This window comes from Sapajus apella, unplaced genomic scaffold (assembly GCF_009761245.1).
Source record: "Sapajus apella isolate SASKATOON/1434 unplaced genomic scaffold, GSC_monkey_1.0 scaffold8, whole genome shotgun sequence".
NCBI classification, from domain to species: Eukaryota; Metazoa; Chordata; class Mammalia; order Primates; family Cebidae; genus Sapajus; species Sapajus apella.
The window spans coordinates 25,782,712-25,806,471 of NW_022436948.1; the positions used below are offsets into that span (position 1 = coordinate 25,782,712).

The following is a 23,760-nucleotide window of genomic DNA, read 5'->3' on the forward strand; positions in this document are numbered from 1 at the left end:
CATTTGAAAGTTTAAAAGATAAATAATTATTAATAAACCAATCATCAATAGCAAAAAAATTTTTAGTTTATTTCTTTTTTTTTTTTTTTTTTTTTTTTTTTTTTTTTTTTAGTAATGCTTGGTTTCCAGTAAGAGAGCACTGATTCCAAGGTTTTTCCTCCCAATTTTTTAGAGATGACACCTTGGCATCTGTGTGGGTGTGCAACAGGCTCAAATGTAAGAATAAGCAGTTGGCCAAATTCCCCTGAGATTTACTTGTTCTTTTCTGAACATGTGTATGCTGTAGAATACATGACCTACCTCATTCAGGAGCCAGTTCCACTCTTCATCATAATCCCAGAAGTCAGTTTTTGCAGGGCTATCTAGGGAAGCTTCATTGTTCATAATGATATCAGAAATATAATGAAGAATTATACACACTAAAAAACATGCTTTTCTATAACTTGAACTTTAAATTTAGTAACTATTCAGTCTGTTGCATGTTCTGATCATTCAGGTGATGGGTTAAAAGTATTTATAGAACTCCATGACTAGGAATATATTCTATCAGATTTAAAGAATCATAAATATATGTGCATGTTTAACTATCAACTCAGTAAATTAAAATTTCTTTTTAATACTTCTTTATTAATTTAAAGCAATGCAATCTGTTTCTATTTCTGGCAATCTAGCATAACTCAATAATTTTTATTCTAATTACAGATTAATTACTAAATCTGGTCTTAATATACGTTAATACAACCAAACAAAATTGACATGATCAAACAAAAAAGGTATAAGCTAAAGTCATCCTTACTTCAAGTGTCTGGTCTGATTTATTAGAAACATAATTGACTAACTCCTTATTGGGGGTGATATTTGGCATTATGGAAAGACTATTTGGCGAGCAGAAACATTAATCTAAATTTTTCATTAATCTGACCTTGGGCAACTTTCCTCATCTGTTTTGTTTTCATTTTATAAAAATAAAAAGAATGAATTGGAGAAATTCTGTGTTTCCCAACTGAATGAGATTCTGTTGCAGAAATACTGTTATTTCATAAACTTTTCAAATCTTAATCTTTGTTACCCCTAGCCAGAATGTCATATGTTATTTGCACATATGCACCAATTTTCCATATATATGTAGGTGCTATTGTTCTAATAAAATGTAAATTTAATTGTAAAATGTCATTTAATTTATAAATCTTTTCCAATATATTCTGATCAATATTTACCAAAAGAACAATTGCTATTTTGCAAGGTCCTAAAAACAATATGTTTGTTAAAAATAGGGCTTCATACTCAAAGAAGTTGGAAATCACTATGTTAGATGATTTCTAGAGTCCTTTTCAGCATTACAATTTATTTCACTAAAGTAAAAAAGCCTAACATCTTTCTTCCCTTTTTATTTTCTTCCCTTACTCCCTCCCTCCCTCTCTCTTTCTCTTTCTTCTCTTTTTTTTCTATAAAAATGACAATGGTTTGATTGATAATAAATGGCTATATCTTCATTTGATTTCCAAATTCTTCAGAAAATAGGAGTTCCAAAAATTTTTCTGTGGTCCTTTGAGTAATACATCAACATATCACAGATGCCACAAAAATTAAAAAACAAATAAAGCAAAATAAAATTGAGGGCCAAGTGGAGTAAAAGATAATCCAACTAACAGACCATAAACTGTAAATGAATGTTTGATAAACCGAGACGTTTTCTATAAAAGTGTTTTACTGTACGGGAAATACTGTAAAGAGGAGGAATAGCTAAAGACCTTAGAAAATGTAAAATATTCCTTTGTTGTATTCGAAAATATTAAATGTTTCTCCAAATATGTCAAATGACCGGGAAATGGTGCCAAAGGCAGCCATGATAGCCATAAACTGTATTATGTGGAATGACATATAAAGTTAGAAGGAATTTGAGGGGGAAAAAAAAAAGTATTACGAAAAAAAATCAATTTAAATATCCTTCTGGAGGTACATCTGTCACGTTGCTGCTCTTTCATACATTGTTTCTAAGCGTAAATAGCTCATATGCCAAATGCATGTGTATGCTGCAGCACAGCAATATGGAAATGTTGGAAGTAATAAGGAATGCCCTGTCAGATAAGTCATAGATATCAGCATCCATAAAAGCTTCTTTATCCTCTAGATTACTTTTTTAAAAAGGAAAAGTTATAATTTATCTGCAATAAGGTGTAAATATTTTACATTCCAAAGAATTCCTATAAGATAAACCTGAACAGAAAGGGAAAAACATAACAAAAGTATGTGTATTTCTATTGCTTCACCCTTTACACCAGAAAAAAGTTAACTGAGCATGTTAGAATAAGAAATCGCTGCTATAATATTTCTCTCAAAAGAATGGACACAAACATGCATAAGACAGCCTTAATTTTCAAGAGTGTTAAAGAGCATCAGAGAGCTAATAAATCATCATGAATGTCTTAGTCATGTACCTCCTGTCTACTACTCTAATAGGTAAGAGTCATTTAATCTGGTACTAAAAAATCATAAATAATGTTTCTGACGTTTAAACATATAGGAAGTTAAATAAAACAATTATATATATAATTATTGTGACAAGACTAGGATAATCAGAGTGGATTCAGGCCCATCTGTGTTGAGACTCATTTACTTGTGACTGTAAAGACTTCTGAAAGAAAATATTACCTATTGGGAATAAAATGGAAGACAAAGCTAGACCTCACAATCTTATATTCCAATCAATTCCACCATCCATCCGTAGCAACCCCTCCCTGAACTTTCACATAACCACATTGGTATGGTTTGGCTCTGTTTCCCCACCCAAATCTCATCTTGAAATGTATTCCCATAATTCCCGCATTTTGTGGGAGGGACCCACTGGGAGATAATTTGAATCATGGGGGTAGTTTCCCCATGGTAGTGAATGAGTCTCACGATATCTGATTGTTTTACCAGGGGTTTCCGCTTTTTCATCTTCCTTATTTTCTCTTGTCACAACCATATAAGAAGTGCCTTTCACCTCCCGCCAAGATTCTGAGGCATCCCCAGCCATGTGGAACTGTAAGTCCAATGAAATCTCTTTTTCTTCCCCGTCTCAAGTATGTCTTCATCAGCAGCGTGAAAATGGACTAATATGCACATCAGTCTACATGGCTTATTCTAACACGTTAAGGGCTACTAGAACCCTGATGTCTCTTCCCAGACTCTATCTTGGTTTTCTCCAACCCAAGTTAATAGTTCAGGGTGCTGAGAAGCTTTAGGACAATCATAAAGGAAGTGAAGATACTGTCTTTCTGTCCCTTCCTAGATTTGCCAAAAGGCCTCCTGACTAATAATCTAAGTCTACCTCTGCTTATCCTCTCCCAGTTTTTCCTGACTGCATCTGTAATTTAACAAACATTTATTGAGCACATATTGCACTTACTCTGTTAAAATTGTGGGTGTACTTATTTAATGTTTATCCTTCTCTACTGGTTGATTCTCCACGAGTAGGTGGTTTTATTCTCCACCCACCGTAAATAAACAGTCAGTGGGAAATTTTTATGTCTTCTCAATAAATAAACAGTGGGTGGGAAATTTGGATAAATTTTAATTAAAAAACTGTAGGTGGAGAATACCTGCTATGTGTTTGGTAAATATTTATCCAAAAATGAATGAATCTCTGAATTAATGTTTTTTAAATCTTCACCTGAATCCAGGTTTTAGAGATTTTTCCCTTCTCCTTTTCTACTCTCTACAGTGACAAGGGTGGGAGAGAAGTGGGATGTATAATAAGAACTGCAATCAACACAGGAGGGATATTCTCCTTTCTGCCACACTTCCTTACTCCTGTAAAAGAGATGAAAGAAGGCTTTGGCCATTCTGAAAAGCCACCCAGTACCTCCCTTTCCTTTGCTAACACTCAATAATGTCAGGCTTGAAAACAGGGAGGTTTTCAAGAGTAATCCATGTCACTTACATTCTAGAATCTGAGGTTAATGTTTTCTTCCTATTCTGCAAAAGTTGCTGAGTACCCTTACTTTAGCTATAGCTAATTTTTTTCTGAGGGAGAGTGGAGATAAATGCAAATTTCCGATGGATATTCCTAGATAGTCTAAAATTTGCTTTTCTACTTCCACACTGCTACATGCTTCCACCAGTAGCATCTCCCAAGAGTATTTCCAGAAAAATAATTATTTTCTTGCTCTGATTTTTAAAAATCACAGTATTTTTCTTCTCCAATAGTTATCTGCATAAATTATGCCTTTTTATGTGGACACACTATCTCCTACAGGAAAAATACTGTACTAAAATATTCTGTATCCTCAATGCCTAACAGTGTCTTGCATACTAGGAAGTCAATAAATGACTTTTTGATTTTTAAAAAGACTACAAATTACATCATGAAATAAAATTGTATCTCTCTGAATGTTAATATAAGCACATTTTCATTGAGGGTATCTTACAAATACAAGTAGAAAATTTTTGTCATTTATTGGTCAAATGGTTATCTGAAATTCATGTCAAAATTATTGGGATTTAAAATATTTTATAAATTTTTAATCAAATTGCTCAATGTTTTTGAATTATGAAACTGCCTGCTCATTTTTCTGAGCTGCACCATTATAATTTCTGTGTGGTATTGAGGTAAAACCTAAAAGACACAGAAAACACCAGAATTAATTGGCCATATGACCATTTTTTTCCAAAGAAACCTTAGGGATATATTGTGGAACTCTTAGGATTCATAAAGCACCCTTTGAAAGTCAGAGTTTCAATCAATAAATAGCTATAATATCCTGAGCGAAGGGTCTAAAGCTCAAAATCTACAAAAAGTAATCAAAGCTTGATATGGTTTGGCTGTGTTCCCACCCAAGTCTCATCTTGAATTGCAGTTTCCATATTCCCCACGTGTCGTGGAAAGGACCCCATGGGAGGTAACTGAATCATAGAGGTGGTTTTCCCCCAAGCTACTCTCATGATAGTGAATAAGTTCTCACAAGCGCTAATGGTTTTATGAGGGGCTTCCCTGTTCACTTGGCTTTCATTCTTCTCCTTCTCCTGTCCAGTGGGAAAGGACGTGTCTGCTTCTGGTTTTGCTATGATTGTAAGTTTCCTGAGGCCTTCCAGCCATAAGGAACTATGAATCAATTAAACCTCTTTCCTTTATAAATTATCCAGTCTTGGGCAGTTGTTTATGGCAGCTTGAGAATGTACTAATACAAAGCTCATAGATGAAAAGAGTTTTGAGATTCAGAAAAAAAATCAGAGGAGAGTTGATTCATCTTATTTAATAACCAACAGATGATGTAAATACACTGGACATTCTAAATCTATATGATGTTAAGGTAGAAAACTATTCATTTTTGAATATGATAAGAATTTTCATTCCTCCCTGAATTTATAAGAATTAAAAAGGAATACAATTTAGCTAAATATGAACTATTTGTCTGTCTTTCCAGTCTCACCTTTAATATGCTAGTTTCCAGTTGCTGTTCTAGGTTGTCATAGCAACAAAATGCTATTTTCAATAAGTTTTAGTGGAAAACCTGTTTGGAACACGTAATTTATTATAAGTGGAATGCGTTCAGCTGGCTGCATGTGTGACAGATTCTTCTACTCGAAAAGAAATTATTTGATCATATTATTCTCGGTGACTACTACTTCTTAACCCTTTTATAACATTATTTTTGTCTATAACCATTAAGTTTTATAGACAATAACAGGAATAACTTCATTGCACACATGCCTGTAGTCGATCCCAAGAGTTAACTGGGGTTTAGATTTAGTCTCCTCCGGCCCAGTACAGCCAGTCTTCATAATCAGTACATTGTTTTGTCTACAATATAGATTTATCATATATTCAGTATTTTAATTTTCTAAATTTTCTTCCAATGTTAATATGATTATACTAGCAGAAAATATAGTACAAAATTTGGAAAAGAATATGCATAATGTTATCATTAGAAGGGCCTATTAAAAAAGCATGGACAGGCTTTTACATGTTCTTCTGTTCCAAAGCTTTTAATTACACACTGGACTGTAGAACATATTTCGGGTTTCTTTGTCCCTTATTCGAGGCCCTTCAAAATCTGATCCTCTTTATCTTTTGTACTTCATGTCCACATCCTGCTCTCATAAATCAGCCAGCACAACCAACTGACTGTCTTATGTTTTCTTACTGCACTGGGCACCTCTATAATTTTCTCCACCTTTGCAATGCCTGGTTCTTATTTTGTTACTCTCCTAAAATTGTCTCTTCTTTCCTCAAATAAGCCACATCAAGCCACTTTCTCTCTTTCCTTTTCCAGATGGATAAAACTTATCCATTTAGTACTTGAATAAAATCTACCTTCTGGAACTTTTCATACTATTTAATTTTTCAAATTGCTTAGCTGGTTACATGCACTTCTTTTACCTTCTCAACAAGAAGGTAAGTTCATCCAGAACCAGAACCATGTCTGGTACATGATTTTCCAATTCAACACCAAAGTTGTCTATTTTATTTAATAAAGTTTCTTCACAGAGCCTTCAGATCAGAAGGTTTGTTCCACCCCACCTTTGTCTTCCAGTGACATGTGTGGATGACCCACTTTGTGCCGATACATCAACAGCCATATGAGACCACTTCTGGTAATTAAAGGTAAAGCGGTGGATTATTTCCTGCCTCTCCTTTTAGTTGAATTATCCTCTTTTATCCAAGATATTGCATAAATGTTACAAAGAACCACTTCCTTCATGAGTTACCCATAAGAGACCTTAGCATACACTCAAAATATGCATAATGAAAGCTTTGAGGAGGACTGAAAAGGCTGGGAAGAAACATATACCATACAGAAACAAGTGTCTCTTTCTGGCTTAACCACCAGCTGCGTCATCTTGAGGCTTCCTGACCAGATGAGGACAAGAAAATAGTCCACGTTCTGCTTCCATTTCCTGCACACCTACGGAAGTCACCTGATAACCTTCCAAGAGAGTGCTTACCTCAGCAAGTAATGCTCTGTGGGGAATAGGCTACATTCATCTGGCAAACATCACTTTCCACTCATAGAGGGCAGTCACAGAGTAAAAGCAGAGCATTCAAATGAGAGAACATATTTGTTTTCACACTGAGTAGTATTTATCTTTGAAGTTAAAATAATAAGGTATGTTTTGTTATACGGCACTCATATTAATGTGCACAATTAACCAAAAAGCCTTGGATATGGTAAATTTCTTTCTTTATTCCAGCATTTTAAAAAGTTAATTGCTCTATTGATTCATTGTGTGAATAATATAATCTGGAATATCATTCTTCAATATGTCACCAAAAAAATTAAAATATTATGCATTCTGCATTATATGTTTTAAAAAGTTATGGTTGAAATATAGGCAGTATTTTATTGGCTTAAACTTTTAAACCTTGATTATATTTATTATTGTAAGTCACACTGTAAAGTAATAAATGAAAAATTTTCAAATATGAAATATTTGCACTGGCTCTTTAGAGGAGAAGAAAAGTCAATGCATAAAGTCTTACCAGCAGCCACCTAACCATTATGAAATAAGACCAAATTATTTTATTTTTTAAAAAAGGGCCCCAAATATTGGCTTTGGTGTTTTAGTAAAATGAAAGCTGAACTGTTAAAGCTAAACTTAGGTCTTCACACTGGATAATGTTATTGAAAACTCTGGGACTTCATTTGGCCTTCTTGTTCTTATGAGATTAATTACAACAATAACAACAACAATTAATAGTCGCTATGTATCTGGCACTGTTCGAAAGATTTGCATATATTAACTCATTTCATCCTCACAAATGTCTTATGACACTATAGTTGTCCCCAGTTTTAAAGATAAGAAAACTGTACCACAAGGATGTTAAGTACCATGCCTAAGGTCATTTACACGGCAAAAAAGTGGACAGCTAGTATTTCTTTTTTCTTTTTCTTTTTCTTTTTTTTGGGGGGGGGATATGGAATCTTGCTCTGTCACTCAGGCTGGAGTGCAGTGGTGCAATCTTGACTCACTGCATCTTCCGTCTCCTGGGTTCAAGTAATTCTTTTGCCTCAGGCTTCTGAGTAGCTGGGATTACAGGTGCACACCTCCATGCCTGGCTAATTTTTTTACTTTAGTAGAGATGGGGTTTCACCACGTTGCCCACGCTGGTCTCAAACTCCTGAGTTCAGGCAATCTGCACACATTGACCTCCCAAAGTGCTAGGATTACAGGTTGAGCCACTGGGCCCAGCCCAGTATTTCAACCCGGACAATCCAGCTCTGGCAACTGTGTTCTTAAACACAATGTCAAATCACCTCTCAAGAATGTGCCTTTCTTTATGATAAGTGAAATAAGTCAGGTGCAGAAAGAAAAAAATCATATGTTCTCACTTCTATGTGGAATCTAAAGCAATCCATCTCATAGAAGCAGAGAGTAGAACAGTGGTTACCAGAGGCTGGAGAGTAGGAGCAATAGGAAGATGTTGGTCAAAAGGTACAAAGTTGTACTTAGGAGGAATAAATGATAAGTATTTAATGTGATTGACATGTTAATTAGCTTGATTCAATCATTCCACACTGTATGTGTATATACATCAATAGATAGGTCATATATATATGATACATGATATATATATATATATCATAACATCATATGGACCCTATAATTATATGGACCCCATACTTATTTTGACTATTATAATTTTTCTGAAACATTTAAAAAATAATATAAAGCATAAAAAGTAATATACTCTGCTGTGCTACAGAATTGGTAAGACTGGAAGCTCCACTAACCACTATTATTTCTTCCTTCAGATACCTAATTCTTCAGCTATCACATAGTCAAATATCACCAAAACCAAACCAATGTTTCCCAAAGGTGATTGAGATGGTTTAAGGTTAGATACAGACTTTTAAAATTTTAATACTGCTGTGGTCTGAATGTTTGTTCCCCCCAAAACTTACACGTTCAAGCCAAATCTACAATATTGTGGGTATTAAGAAGTGGGGACTTCAGAAGATGATTATGTGAGGGGGACCCCCACTCATGAATGGGATTAGCGAATGAATACCCTTATTAAAGAGGTAGTTCTTCATTCCTTCCACCATGTGGAGACACAGTTAGGAGGTGCCATCGATGAGGAAGAGGCCCTCACCAGACATTAAATCTATCAGACCCTTGATCTCGGACTTCCCAGCCTCTAGAACTGTGAGAAATAAATTTCTGTTGTTCAGTGACCCAGGTTGTGATATTTTTGTTATAACAGCCAAATGGACTAAGGCAAATAGCTATATATTTATTGTTATGCATATTAAGATATCAGTATAATTAGCACATCAAAAACAATGATTTCATAAATATTACTGCTTGACTAAGACAATAAACTAGAAAGTAATTTATAGCATTTTAAAGAAAAACTATTAAGTAGATAATAGAACAAATGGAACAAATGCTAAGTAATAAAATTAATGGTAGAAATGTTGAAGACAGCACATGTCTGATGGAAGTTTGCCAAACATCGACTTCAACAGTGCTCTTCTCTCTGAGCTAAATTTCCACATACACCCCGGCTGGAGTGTTTCAGCAAAACTGGGGCAGGATCACTAGAGCTGTGTTATAGTGTGGCTAGCCCCCCCATCATTTTATTATGCAAAACCATATGCAAGTTTCTCCAGTGGTAATTACCCAGGACCACCAAGACAGTCATCCCCATTACTCTGCTGTCGCTTTAGAAGCCATTATCCAGAACCCCACAGAAAGCACAGTAGGACTAGTCTCTGCCACCCTCAGAACACCTAACTAGGCCCTTTTGTAAAGGCCTGAGGAGCAAACAGAGGGAAAAGCAAGGACAGATGAAAAAAACAGGGAACTGTGACATGTGGGAAGCAACAAAGAGAACACCTGCACCATGTTAAGTATACTGTACCAACTTGTGCTAGTTTACTCTTCCAGATAACTCCGAGATGAAGGCTTTGTTGTACCTCGTCTATAGGTAATAAAACTAAAATGCACCAACTGCGAAGGGACTGAAACCAGTTTCTTTGACTCTGAACCTGGATGACTTTTGCACTTTAGAGTAGAGACTGAAGAAGCGAAGTGATACAGAGTGGATAAAAAAGGGTGGAAGTACCTTGAAAAGATATGTATCAGATACTTTATCTTTTTCAGGAGGAGTCGCACTCTGCTGCCCAGCTTGCAGTGCAGTGGCGTGATCTCGGCTCACTGCAACCTCCACCTCCCAGGTTCAAGCGAATCTTCTGCCTCAGCCTCCTGAGTAGCTGGGATTACAGGCACCTGCCACCACGCCCAGCTAATTTTTGGATATTTAGTAGAGACAGGGTTTCACCATGTTGGCAAAGCTGGTCTCGAACTCCTGACCTCAGGTGATCTGCCTACCTCAGCCTCCCAAAGTGCTGGGATTACAGACAGAGCCACCATGTCCGGCCTCAGATACTCTTTTCCATAAGTTAAAAAAACAATGTAAGGCAAGCCACATAGTCATGAACCCTGAACTACAACCTGGATATCTGAATGGCCAGTTTGATGCTCTGTCTAGCCCCATTTTTTGAAAGTCTTGAGCCTTCAGTGGAAGTTATAGTTGGAAAAGAGGCAAGTTTAAATTAAGTCAAATGGAAGCACTGCTATGCCAAGTCATAGAGTTAGCATACGCACAGTGGCTGGCAGCCATGGAAACAATTTCTGCTGAATAGGTTATAAAACAAATAGGCTACTGCAGGACACTCTCTGAGCAGTGTCATTTTATGATGTTGGATCCAAAATCCTGAGCATTTTAGTGGACTGGCAGGGAAAGAAGCTGAAATTTACCTTGTCAAAATCTTTATTGGAATACTGCTGCTTTATTACAACACTGATTAGTTCTTTCTTCAACTTAGAAGCTAAGTAAGATGGTTTCTTCAAAAGCAAGCACAATGCCCATATTCTCCCCAATGGACTATAATATCACTACATTAAAAGGCCACTTTTGTTCTTACGGTGTTCCGCCCTTGGTCAGGACTACATAAATATTGGTTGAATTGAATCAAATTTATTTGAAAGGTTGTAACACCTGTGTAGGGATAAATGAAAATCATCTAAGCATGAACAAAAGAAAAAATTATAAAACAGAAAAGCATTTGTATTTCTAGCAGTTTGTACTTACTTCTTTTATAATCATCTTTGGAAAAAGTCATTAGCATAAAAATAATTTTAGTCTATAGTGACAAAAAAAGTACCAAAATTATTATAACTATGATTACTTAGCAATTCTTAGTCTTATATTTTACCTTTTGATTGGTACCTTAACACATAATGCTGCTATTAAGAGGCATATTAACCCACCTTTTGACTCCAGACAATCCTCTTTAAACAAGTTTTATATTTATGAAATAAATACTACTAAATTTTCTGTTAAGTTCTTTGCATGTATATTTCCTTCACTTTGTTTCTCTTTAATATTCCAAAAAAATTATGAAACCATATTGTACGGTGTCAATAAGCATCACAAATAATAAAATCCAAGTAATCATAACTCTCAATACTTGACATTCCATTTAGTGTTTATTCCTCTATCCCCTTCCTAATAATCACAGAAACATAAGAATATTTAATTTAAAAATCACAATTTCACAACAAGTAACTAATAATGACAATTTTGTGATTTTGAATGTAATCCTGAATCCTGCATGATTGCTTCATTGAAAATAATCTCTTCTATGTCTTCTATGCAATAAAAGAATAACAATCTGTAGCCTACAATTTGAATGATTTATACCGTTTGGTTCCAGATCTTTCCAGCACTTTTCAGCAACGAATTTTTTAGCAAAGCAAACTTTATGTGGAGCCAGAAATAAGACGACCCTGAATGGCACTGAGAAAATTATCAAAGGGAACGAGACCATTTTAAAGGTAATCGTTTTCTCAGGGTAAGTATAGAAACTTTTTTCCCTTGAGTTCCACAACTACAACCTACTTAATCATTTGAGGTACGTTCTATTACTGCTCAGAAAAATTGACTTTTTCCTCACATCTTCTTTGGGAGGAGTATAATTCTCCACTTAATTGATTTGACAGTCAAGTCACTGCTTGAAAGAAAATCTAAAATTCATGGTATTGGCTTTAGGGCCAAATGTAGGTGACCAGGAAACTTCTTTATGAAGATTATCCTTTTGTATTCCGTGACTGAATGCTGGGACTGACGAGAAAACATGACGTAGAGATTATCACAAGATTTAAGACTTACGTCTGATGCTTAAACCTGAGGGGAGGAAAGTCTTCATTGGAGTAGGGCTGAATACATTCTGTGGGCAGAAGAAAAAGAAGTTAATACTTGTTGCCCAGAAAACAAATTGTGGGTAGACTGTATTATTATTCCACAAATATCCAGTTCTCCCCATGCTAACACTGAAGAATCATGAATGTCCATCCCATTGATACTGGCTTGATTATGTGATTTGTTTAGACCAAGGGAATGAGATAGGATTTGGCGTACACTTTTTCACACAGCAGCTTTAAACATGCCTACGCGTTTTGGTTTGGTCTCTTATTTATTCCCTTCTGCCATGAGAAAAATATGCCCTTGTTAGCCAGTATTTCTTCAGCCTGGATCTCAGAATAGCAGGTATGTTGAACACACCTAATGCAGTCAGGTCCTGGAGAAGAGATGCTCTGCCATCCTGCAGACCTGTGAACAAGAAATAAAGGCCTTTTGATATAAGCCATTGAAGTATTGCGGGTTGTTTGCTATTCAAGTTATCACAGAAAATCTTACTAAGACACAATTTCATGAGCATCAAATCAGCAATCTGCACATATAAGAAGGCAAAAGTCATATTTTACCTGATTTCATCTGATACTGCCCTCTTTTTCTTTCTTCCTTTTTTTTATGTTTTATATGCCCCATCATATTGCAAAGGCATATTTTGGCTGTCATCTGTTGTTTTTACTATATGTCCCTATAACATTCAAGAAGCTATAGAAGATTCATAAATAAATTATTGGGCTCATGAGTTCAACCTAGGCATTCTCCCAGACATACTTTGTAGACATTAAATCTGAGAGGATTTGTCTTTGTTTGGTAAATTAGGAAGGCATTGCTAAAATCTACACACTAGCTGCTATTTTAATATGGTGAGCTAAAATACAAAACAACAATACTTGTGATAGCATTTAGTAGTGGTCTTGTTATTTAATTATTATTCCACTATATATTTTATCTCATATGCCAACACATTTAGTTAAGATGAAGCATCTTCTGTTTTACAACATTCTGAATATCATTAATTAAATATCATTAATCAAAACTAAAAGGATAAAATCACTGATAAATCAACCAATCTAAATGAAAGAAGGGAGTCAGGGCAGATAATAGAATTTGGGGATGTACAAGCTCTCCTCTAGCTGCTCACAGGATTGCCTAAAGAAACAGGCTGGCCCAAGAGCACCTTTCCATGCCAAATTATACAGCAGGGAACTGAAAACACAGCTGGGGTTCTTGGATTACGTGTGTGACAAACCCCCGAGGAACTGCCAGCCAGATGCCCGCAGTAAAGCCAGTGTTCCTTGCTTAGCACAGACATGAAACTAACGATGCATCCCATGATGCAGCCATTAAGATAAAACCATCTGTGGGTTTATTTATCCACTGTTTTGTCACTTATAGATGTACATTAAGAAAAGGAAAACATGACAGAGAAAGTAATTTATATGAGAAGTTTATTAGTACATAGACATGGCCTAATGACTAGTAGTTCAGAAATTTGAAACTCTCTGTCACTCTACTGTCTCATGTTGCAGCGTCCACACTCTTTTATGTGTGGCCCCAGTAGCTTAAAAAGTTAAACTATTGGCAGCAATGAGTAAGCTATCAAATCAATTAATTTTTAGTGTGGAATATTGATGCAGGATATCAGAGGACTTGAGGAAAGTCAATCTTAGATTAATGTCAATAGTTTTGAAAAATAGTGAACAAATGGCTGTACCACACAAATGGCTAAGTTGGTTCCTATCCATTTAAAAGATTAAACACTGAAAAATTAGTGAGGTCCAATCATAGCTAACTTATTATTGTCAGTGGTCAGTAATATAATAGCGATACTCATAGTAGTGACTTCAACATAAAAGTCTTGTTCTTCTAGAAAGTTAGAATTTTATTTGTATTCATTGCAAAGCAATATTTTCATTTAGATATTGTTACTGTAATTTTCTCTGCAGAAAAATATTCCCAGCAAAGTATTGCAGAGATTTATTTTATCTATACCATAAGCAAGTGAATACTTTATAAATTACTGTAATTTATAAAATGTTTCATGCAAGTTTATTATTTGATTACATTAACTATCCTGTATATATTAAATAATATCATCTGCACTTAACCATGAGGCTCTTAAGACCTGGACATACACCTAAGACCTGGACATATCAATTTCTCTGTTCTCCTATGCCATTGCATAGATGGTAATTGGAAGAGGTTAAATGAGTATATATTTTCTAAATCCAAATCAAATTGACTTTTTACTATGTAATGAGAAGATTTTATCTACTAGTTTAATTATCATGCTTGTCTTCTTCATATGAGTATTACATAGACAAAGCAAAATTAAATACCCACCACATACAACATATATGATGTAAAATTTTAAACAAGATGTTTAAACAATGTTTTAAAATGTAAATATTAGACACAGGGAATCTTGACAGTTTTTACATTAAGAATCTTGACTTCTTTTATCTGCTATGATTGATTTCAAAGCAGAGCTATTTATGTTAAAACTTACCGCAATTAGAAAATTCTATAGTATTTAAGTCGATTATTGCTACAGTCTGAATGTCTGTGTTCCCCTAAAAATCCTAACCCCCAAGATGGTGGAATTAGGAGATGAGGTCTTTTGAGAGGTGATTAGGTCATGAGGCCAAAGCCCTCATGAATGGAATTAATGCCCTTATAAAAGAAGCCCCAGAAAGTTGCCTTGCCCCTTCCGCTGTGTGAGGACACAGAAAGAAGGTTCTGTCTATGAGAAAATGGGACCTAACCAGACACCAAATCTGCAGGCACCTTGGTCATGAACTTTCTAGCCAATAAAACTGTGAGAAATTTCTGTTGCTACCCAGTTTATGGTATTTTGTTATAGCAGCTGGAATGAACTAAGTTATTTTCCTCAAAATTTGTTTGGCAGAAAGATGCAGATAAATAAAATAGAACAGCTTAGAAATGTTTCATAAAATTTAGGCTTCTTCTGGATTGATAACCATTATTTTCTCTCTCTCTTTTCTGGAGAAAAAAAAAAATACTACTACTTTAATCAAGTAGTTTAAATATATGAATCCATAGATTTACTTCATTTAAAATGACAGAAAAACTAGAGGGCTTTGATTGTAACAGATCAATTTATATAAAAATAAAAGATAACAGTACTTCAATGAGTATTGCTAAGAGACAGGAAGAGTATTTTCTATTTAGTATATAATATGTAAAATACCGACAAGTGTGGTGGCTCATACCTGTAATCCCAGCACTTTGGAAAGCTGAGGCAGACGGATCACTTGAGGTCACGAGTGCAAGACCAGCCTGGCCAAAATGGAGAAAACCCTGTCTCTACTAAACATGCAAAAATTAGCCAAGCATGGTGGCATATGCGTACAATCCCAGCTACTTGGGAGGCTGAGGTAGGAGAATCCCTTGAACCTGGAAGGTGGAGGTTGCAGTGAGCCGAGATCACACCACTATACTCCAGCCTGAGGGACAGAGCAAGGCTCTGTCTCAAAAAAAAAAAAAAAGTAAAATATTTCCTTTTCAATCATGACTCATTTTATCTACCACTTAAATCTATTCCTTGGAACTCTGGGAGAAATAAGTAATGTATCCTCCCAAGTGTGAAGGAAAAGTCTGTGAAAATTACACACTCGTTTTTTCTCCCAGTTGGCAGCACTCACAGCTATTGTAACAAGACCTACCTTACAAAATTCTTTGTTGGCTCCTGTCTTGCATCGTTTTTAGATTCCTCCTTCCTCCCCTCAATTTTTTTCCTAATGGACCAGATTCCTTTGCTGGCAGGGTCATTCCTCCAGGAGGTATATATTGTCTCTGTATGTCTATGATTTCATATGGGTCTTGAGGATAAAGACCTTCCAGACCCAAAGAATTCATATTTTAAGAGGCTTATTGTATACTAGTATGTTTTTTATTTAATTTAGTGTAGGCAGTGTATATATGTTTTTCAATAACTAGGAATCACAAAGATATTTACTGTTATGTGTCTGGTTTCTACCTTGTCCCCAATTTCTCCTGTTCCCATCCATCCCACCAAAAAAAGTCATTTTTACTACTCTTTTTTGTTTTCTTTCAGATATATAATAAGCATATGTAAGAAAAAATAAATATGTATTCTCTCTCCTTTCCCATTATTTTTTACTCAAGTTATAGAGGACCATATATAATGGTTTTTATGTTGTCTTTCTTAAAACTTCACAATGTACTTTGGGTATTTTGCAATGAACTACAGAATCGATTTTTCTTTTAAATTTCTACATATTTATTTATATTAACAATATACAAGTTATGTATGTCTCCAAGTTAGTTTAAATGTCAAATAGAATAATAATACGTAATCAAGTTACACAATCGGTTTTATCAGATTTTTTTTAATGGTGGGCAAATTTGAGTCTATAAGGTGACAACTGTAAGTGATAAGAAATTGTCCTTAAATGCAAGACCAAACACTTTTGTTACACACTCAGAAGTAAACAAAAGAAAATGGCTATTTTTTCAAGATGGCTACATTTTCAGCTAAGATAATCTAAGTTTTACTCAAATGAAATATATCACCTCTTAATAATTGCATCCTTATGGTTATTACATTCATGATAAGAGCTATTTTATGTAATAACACAAGTTATAAAAGAACGTGTAGATGTGTTTAAACTTTCCAATCTAGCAGAAAAGTCAGCACTGCAATGTGAGAAACACCAGCCTGCACTTCCATTAAAGCCTTCTTAGGAAGTATAAAATACTGTACACACAGGAAACACACCTATTGCAAATCACCTTGTCTATAAACGTGTAGTCCATAAATTTATCGTCACAAAGTGAACACACTTGTATAACCATAAGCTGCATTCTAATAAAGAAATGAATGAGTAGTACCAGCCTCCTTGACACTGCCCTGATGAAAAGAACAAGCAGTGGTATTATATTGACTGAAAACAGAACAAATATTTGCCTGGGTGACAGACCAAGACTCCATCTCAAAAAGGAAAAAGAAAATTTAAGGAAAAAACTACTCTAATCCTGAAAATATTAACTCCAATACTTCATTCTCTGGCTATACCCTACTACCTTCTCAGTTTTCATACTAAATGTTATAAAAAACAATCATGTTTGACACCAAGGAAATTGCAATTTTCAACAATAGAACATATATGGGAAGAGCATATAAATCCATATTCCCAGTTCCAAGAGGAGCAAGCTGTATACTAATTTGTGCTCAGAATTTAAATCCCAGAGACTATACCCTAAATAGAGGTCCAGGAATAGTGTCAAGGCTTCTAGTGGGTACCACCTCTCAACACCTTTTGGGTACCTGAGAAAAATAACAATAATAATGAGGAAACTTACCCATACTCAATGTTGCAGTTTTGTTAAAACTGTTTTAAGCACTTTACATGATAATCTTATTTAACTGTTGTGTCAACTCTTTGAGGTAAGAATAATTATTATCCCAATTTTAAAGATAAGAAAGTAAGGCGGAGAGGAGCTAGTTTTATAAAACAATTAAAATTGGGTCATCCAGCTTGGAACAGGTAGGATTCAAAACCAATATGTCTTATTGTAGCAGATCAGTAGCTCACAAAGCGTCTGTCAAGGAGGTCTAAAATTTCCAAAAATCAGCCTTACAAGAAGTAGTGGAATATATGGGCAACCTCAGTCAATTTGGAGCTTATTACAGAGCTCCAGATGGAAGGGTTCAGGGAACTGGAGTACAAATCAGTATTCAGAGTCCCAAGGAGATTCAGCAAGGGCTGTGTTGGTCTCCTCTTCATTTATTCCATTGTGATTTCCCTCTAAGGTAGCTTTAGATACAGAAAGTTGCCCAGATTGAAGCTATTTCCCTCCAGCAATTTGTATTCTCTGACTCTATCACTAACATTGGCCTCTTGGTAATAATCGGCTCCATTTATTTTCATAATTCTTGCTACTGAAGTATTATTCTAAATTGACTAATGAATATACACTTTCCTATTGGAGGCGAGCATTCCCTGACTTCTTGTATTAGTCAACATTGGTTCAAGTAACAAATAAACCTTTATGTTTCAATGGCTTTAGAAAACAGAAGGTTATTTTATTATCATAGAATCAGATGTGGGTAAAGTAACTTTTTGCCTTCTTTTTTGTTACACCATCTGGTGCTGGTGGGTTTTTGAGGTCACCATAAAAAAATAAGAGAAGGATGGAAGAAACGCCTACTGCAAATCACCTTGTACTCTAAGTCCTAACTGCAGATTAAGCTGAGAAATACAGAGGCACATATTTAGTAAATCCTATCTGCCTACCACATGCAGCATGGCCCTTCAAATGGTAAGGAAATTCCTGTTACCCTTACTTATTCTGGAGTATTGATCTTAGCATTCTGGTTGGTAAACTATGAGTCTCAAATTTCATTGACCATTTCTCCTAGGAGGCCTCTGAGCTGTTACACAAGTTGTATTTCTGGTAGGGAATGCTATGGACATGACCCTCTGTGAAAAAGCTACATTTCAATGTAATTTAAATTAATTTAATTTTATAATTCGGAGAGTGAGGGAATGTCTTTTCTATCATTTTCTCCTGGTGCCAGTAATAAAATTTTATAGCTGTTGGAGAAACAGTAGCCTGGAAAATACACTCATTGAATTCCTCCAACAAAATGCTTTGGTCCTAAATTTCCACGACTTTTACTGATTACTGCTCTATAATTTCTGATCAGTTTTTCCCACTTATGTGATTATATACCTTTCAGTCATTGGCTGTTTTTACTTTTTAGTATTTTTTCTATTTAATTCCTCAAGTGAAATTTATAATAGTTTCATATCTCTAATATGGGACTGTACTGGCAGTGAATCTCCTTGCATCCTTATGTTTATGGTGGTCTTGGAAATTTTATCTTGCCTTACTGCATTCAAAATTCATTATTTGGGAAGAGATATCATCAAGATGACTGACTTGAGGCACACAGCAGACTTGCCTCCTCCACAGAGAAAGACCTAAACAGCAAGTACATAACTACATGTCAAACAGAGCCTCTAAGGGAAAATTCTAGGATCCATCAGTGTAGCAATAGAGACCCTCTGAGGTGCAGAAGTTTAAGTTTGCAGCATAGCAAGGGAAGTAATTCAGCTGACTGGATCAACTCAAAGCCAGGAGAGACTCCTCCTTGCAGGAAATAGGTAAATAAGGGATCTTCAGCAGTCTACATTCCCACCACAGGCAACTGCAGTCCAAGCCACACACAAGAAAAGTCCCTCAGCTCTCCCAGGCCCTGACTAGTATAAGGAGCTGCCAGGACATCACAAAACTGCATTGCTCCAGAGAAGAAATTAGTGCAAATTCCCATCTTCAGAATCCAAGTTGCTGTAGTGCAGCACCATTTTCAGAGTAAAGTCCACACTGGACTACATCCTGCCCTGAAGCCAATTAGCTCTTGCATTTCCAAATCCTCAGAGACCCACCAAGATCTCCCCACATTAGTGCAGAAAGCTGCAGAGTTGCAATCACACCACCAGCACCTGAGCCCACGCAGTGCCCTATAACCCAGAATAGAGGCAGTCCAGCACTTCAGGGAGGCTGTTCTGAGGACATAGATAACTGACTGAAGCATGAGATCTTGAAAGCTTGAAAGCCACCTACCTGAGGCCACTACCACCAAAAGCAAACCTACCTCCCTCCTTCACTGGAGTCACTGCAGGCTTATGATTCCCACTTGGGGTCTTGAGGAGCAGCCTTTCCATTTTGCCACTTACCTTGCTGGGGCCAATGCATCCCACTCAGAGTCTGAGGGAGCAACTCCACTTCCCCACTGTTAACACTATCAGGGCTTATGGGTACTATTCATGAGCCCAAAGATAGACCCACCATTGGCACTAGCAGTGCCTATGCACACCACTTTGGATCCTGAGGCCTGGCACAACTGTCCTGCTGCTCCTACTGGTGTCTATGCACCCTGCCCAAAGGCTCAAATACGAGACCACCAAAGGCCTGCTCCCACTAATCCTGATACCTGCAAGTGCCATCTATGGGCCTGAAGACCAGCTCATTTGGCACACCCATTGACAGCAAAACCTTACCAGAATATCCAAACAACCACAGCCTAAGACAGTAAAGAAGTCACAGACATCACCCATGTTGCTTATAGCCAAAGAAATCACACTGAGACTATGCTATGGTACCCAACCAGGAACAAAATGAAAGCATGCTGTCTAACTGAGATGACTATGATAGCTGAGAGACAGAAGTCCCTACAGAACCTACTCCAAATAACCAAAAAAGTAACAATTACACAAGATGTGCACATAACAACATAAGGACATAAGAAACACTAAAAATTAAGGAAACATTATACCTCCAAGACAACACAATAGTTTTTCAGTAACAAATCCTAAAGAAAAGGAAATTCATAAAATGCTTGAGCCAAGCATTGTGAGCCAAGAATACTATATCCACCAAAGCTATTATTCAAAAATGAAAGAGAAATAAAATATTCCATGAAGAAACAAAAATTGTGAGAATTTATGACTAGATTAGGCCTAGAAGAAATGCTTAAGGGAGTCCTATATCTGAAAGTGAAAGAACAGCATTTACCATTATAAAATACACACAAGTATAAAAATCACTGGAAGATTGGATAAATATATGAGGAAGAAATCAAACATTGTTACTACAGAAAGCCATCAAATCACTAAGATAAGAAATGAGAAAGAAAGAAAGAAAGAAAGAAAGAAAGAAAGAGAAAAGAAAAGAAAGAAAGAAGAAAGAAAGAGAAATGTAAAACAACAAGAAAACAATTTTAAATGACAAGAATAAGTCCTTACCTATCAATAATAACTTTGAATGTAAACAGTTTAAATTCCTCAATTAAAAGATATACTCTGGCTGAATGGATTAAAAAGTGACTGAACTGTATGCTCCCTACAACAATCTCAGTACACTTGTAAAGACATACATAGGCTGAATGTGAAGGAATGGAAAAAAGATATCCCATGCAAGTGGGAACCAAAAGCATACAAGAGTAGTAATGTTTACATCAGATGAAATGGACTATCTTATACAAAAATCAAATTTAACTGATTAATAACTTAAATATAAGACCTGAAACTTTGTAACTATTAAATGAGAATATTGGGACAGCACTTCAGGACATTAGTCTGGACAAATATTTTGGGGGCTAAGATCTCAAAAGCACAGAATACGCAAGTAAAAATAGGCAAATGGGATTACATAAAGCTAAAATGCTTCAGCACAGTAAAGGAAACAATCAACAGAGTGAAGAGATAACTTACAGAATGGGAGAAAATATTTGCAAACTAGCTTTCAGACAAGTGACTAATTAATATATAAAGAACTCAAAGAATGCAACAGCAAAAAAAAAATAGAAATAACCAATTTAAAATGGGCAAATAAACTGAATAGAAATAACTCAAAAGAAGACATACAAATGGCCAACAGGTATATTAAAAATGCTGGATATCCCTAATAATCATGGAAATACAAATCAAAACCACAATAATACATAAACTTACCCCAATTAAAATGTCTGTTATCAAAAAGACAAAAAATAACAGATGTTGGGAGGATGTGGAAAAAAGGAACTCTTATACTCTGTTGGTTAAAATGTAAATTAGTATAGCCACTATATAAAACAGTATGAAGGTTGATACAGTTTGGCTTTGTCCCCACCCAAATCTCACCTTGAATTGTAGTCCCCATGATCCCCATCTGTCTTGGGAGGCACCCAGTGAAAGGTAATTAAATCATGGGGGCAGTTACTCCGATGCTTCTGTTCTCATGATAATGAGTGAGATCTCATGAGATCTTATTTTATAAGGGGCATTTTCCCTTTTGCTTAGCACTTCTCCTTTCTGCCATATGTGAAGAAAGACAAGTTTGCTTCCAGTTCTGCCATGATTATAAGTTTCCTGAGGACTCCCCAGCCCTGTGAAACTGTGAGTCAATCAAACCTCTTTCTCTTATAAATTACTCAGTCTCAGGTACTTCTTTATAGTACCATGAGATTAGACTAATAAAGTAAATTGATATCACAGAGAGTGGGGTGCTGCTATAAAGATACCCAAAAATGTAAAAGTGACTTTGGAACTGGGTAACAGGCCACGGTTGGAACAGTTTAGAAGGCTCAGAAGAAGACAACAATGTGGGACAGCTTGGAACTTCCAAGAGACTTTTAAAGCTAGGAAGACAGAAATATGTGAGAAAGTTTGAAACCTCCTAGAGACTTGTTAAATGGCTTTGACCAAAATGCTGATAGTGATATGGACAATGAAGGCCAGGCTGAGGTGGTCAAAGATGGAGATGAGGAACTCACTGGGAACAGGAGTAAAGGTTACTCTTGCTATGCAAAGAGACTGGTGGCATTTTTGCCCCTGCCCTAGATATCTGTGGAATTTTGAACTTGAGAGAGATGATTTAGGGTATCTGGTGGAAGAAATTTCTAAGCAGTGAAGTGTTCAAGAGAAAACAGTGCATTAAAATTTGGAAATTTTGCATACTGGCAATGAAATAGAAATGAAAAACCCATTCTCTGGGGAGAAATTCAAGCCAGCTGCAGAAATTTGCATAAGTAATGAGGAGCCCAATGTTAATCATCAAGAAAATGGGAAAAATGTCTGCAGGGCATGTCAGAGACCTTCTGGGAGCCCCCCTCTCACCACAGGCCCAGAGGTCTAGGATAAAAAAAATGGTTTTATGGGCTAGGTCCAAATCCCCATTGCTGTGTGCAGCCTAGGGACTTAGTGTCCTGCACTGCAGATACTGCAGCTGTGACTGAAAGTGGACACGATACAATTTGAGCTATGGCTTCAGAGGGTGCAAGCCTCAAGACTTAGCAGCTTCCACATGGTGTTAAGCCTGCAGGTACACAGAAGTCAAGAACTGAGGTTTGGGAACCTTCACCTAGATTTCAGATGATGTCCAGGCAGAAGTCTGCTGCAGGGTGGAACCCTCATGAAGAACCTCTGCTAGGGCAGTGTGGAAGGGAAATGTAGGATCACAGCCCCCACACAGAGTTCCCGCTGGGGCACTGCCTGGTGGAGGTGTGAGAGGAGGGCCACCATCCTCCAGACCCAAAATGGTAGATCCACTGCCAGTTTGTACCATGCACCTTGAAAAGCCCCACCTCCCATGGCCTTGGGAGCTCACACCTGTGGCTTTGCATGGTACAGAGGGGGGCTGTACCCTGCAAAGCCACAGGTGTGAGCTCCCAAGGCCATGGGTGCCCCACTTCTTGCATCAGTCTGACTTGGATGTGTGACATGGAGTCAAAGGAGATCATTTTGGAGCTTTATGCTTTGACTGCCCTGCTGAATTTTGGACCTGCAGCCCCTTTGTTCTGGCTAATTTCTCCCATTTTTATTGTGTCTATTTACCCAATGTCTGTACCTTCAGTGTATCTAGGAAGTAACTAACTTGCTTTCGATTTTACAGGCTCATTACCTTGTTGCAGATGAGACTGTGGACTTTACTGGAATGAGTTAAGACTTTGAGGGACTGTTGGGAGATTTGAGAGGGGCCAGGGTGACACGATATGGTTTGGCTGTGTTTCCACCCAAATCTCATCTTGAATTGTAGTTTCCATA

General features: G+C 36.4%; 1 protein-coding gene across 1 annotated transcript in view; it reads right to left on the bottom strand.

Annotated features, from left to right (window-relative positions):
• Positions 1-23,760, bottom strand: part of CHODL (chondrolectin) — a 161,604-nt gene that overhangs the window by 26,497 nt on the left and 111,347 nt on the right. Inside the window, exons 2-3 of the mRNA XM_032277144.1 lie at positions 12,557-12,604; positions 12,164-12,221 (exon numbers count right to left, since the gene is read on the bottom strand). Of these exons, the coding sequence (XP_032133035.1) occupies positions 12,164-12,200 (37 nt within the window). The 5' untranslated portion in view covers positions 12,201-12,221; positions 12,557-12,604. The remainder of the gene's footprint in view (positions 1-12,163; positions 12,222-12,556; positions 12,605-23,760) is intronic.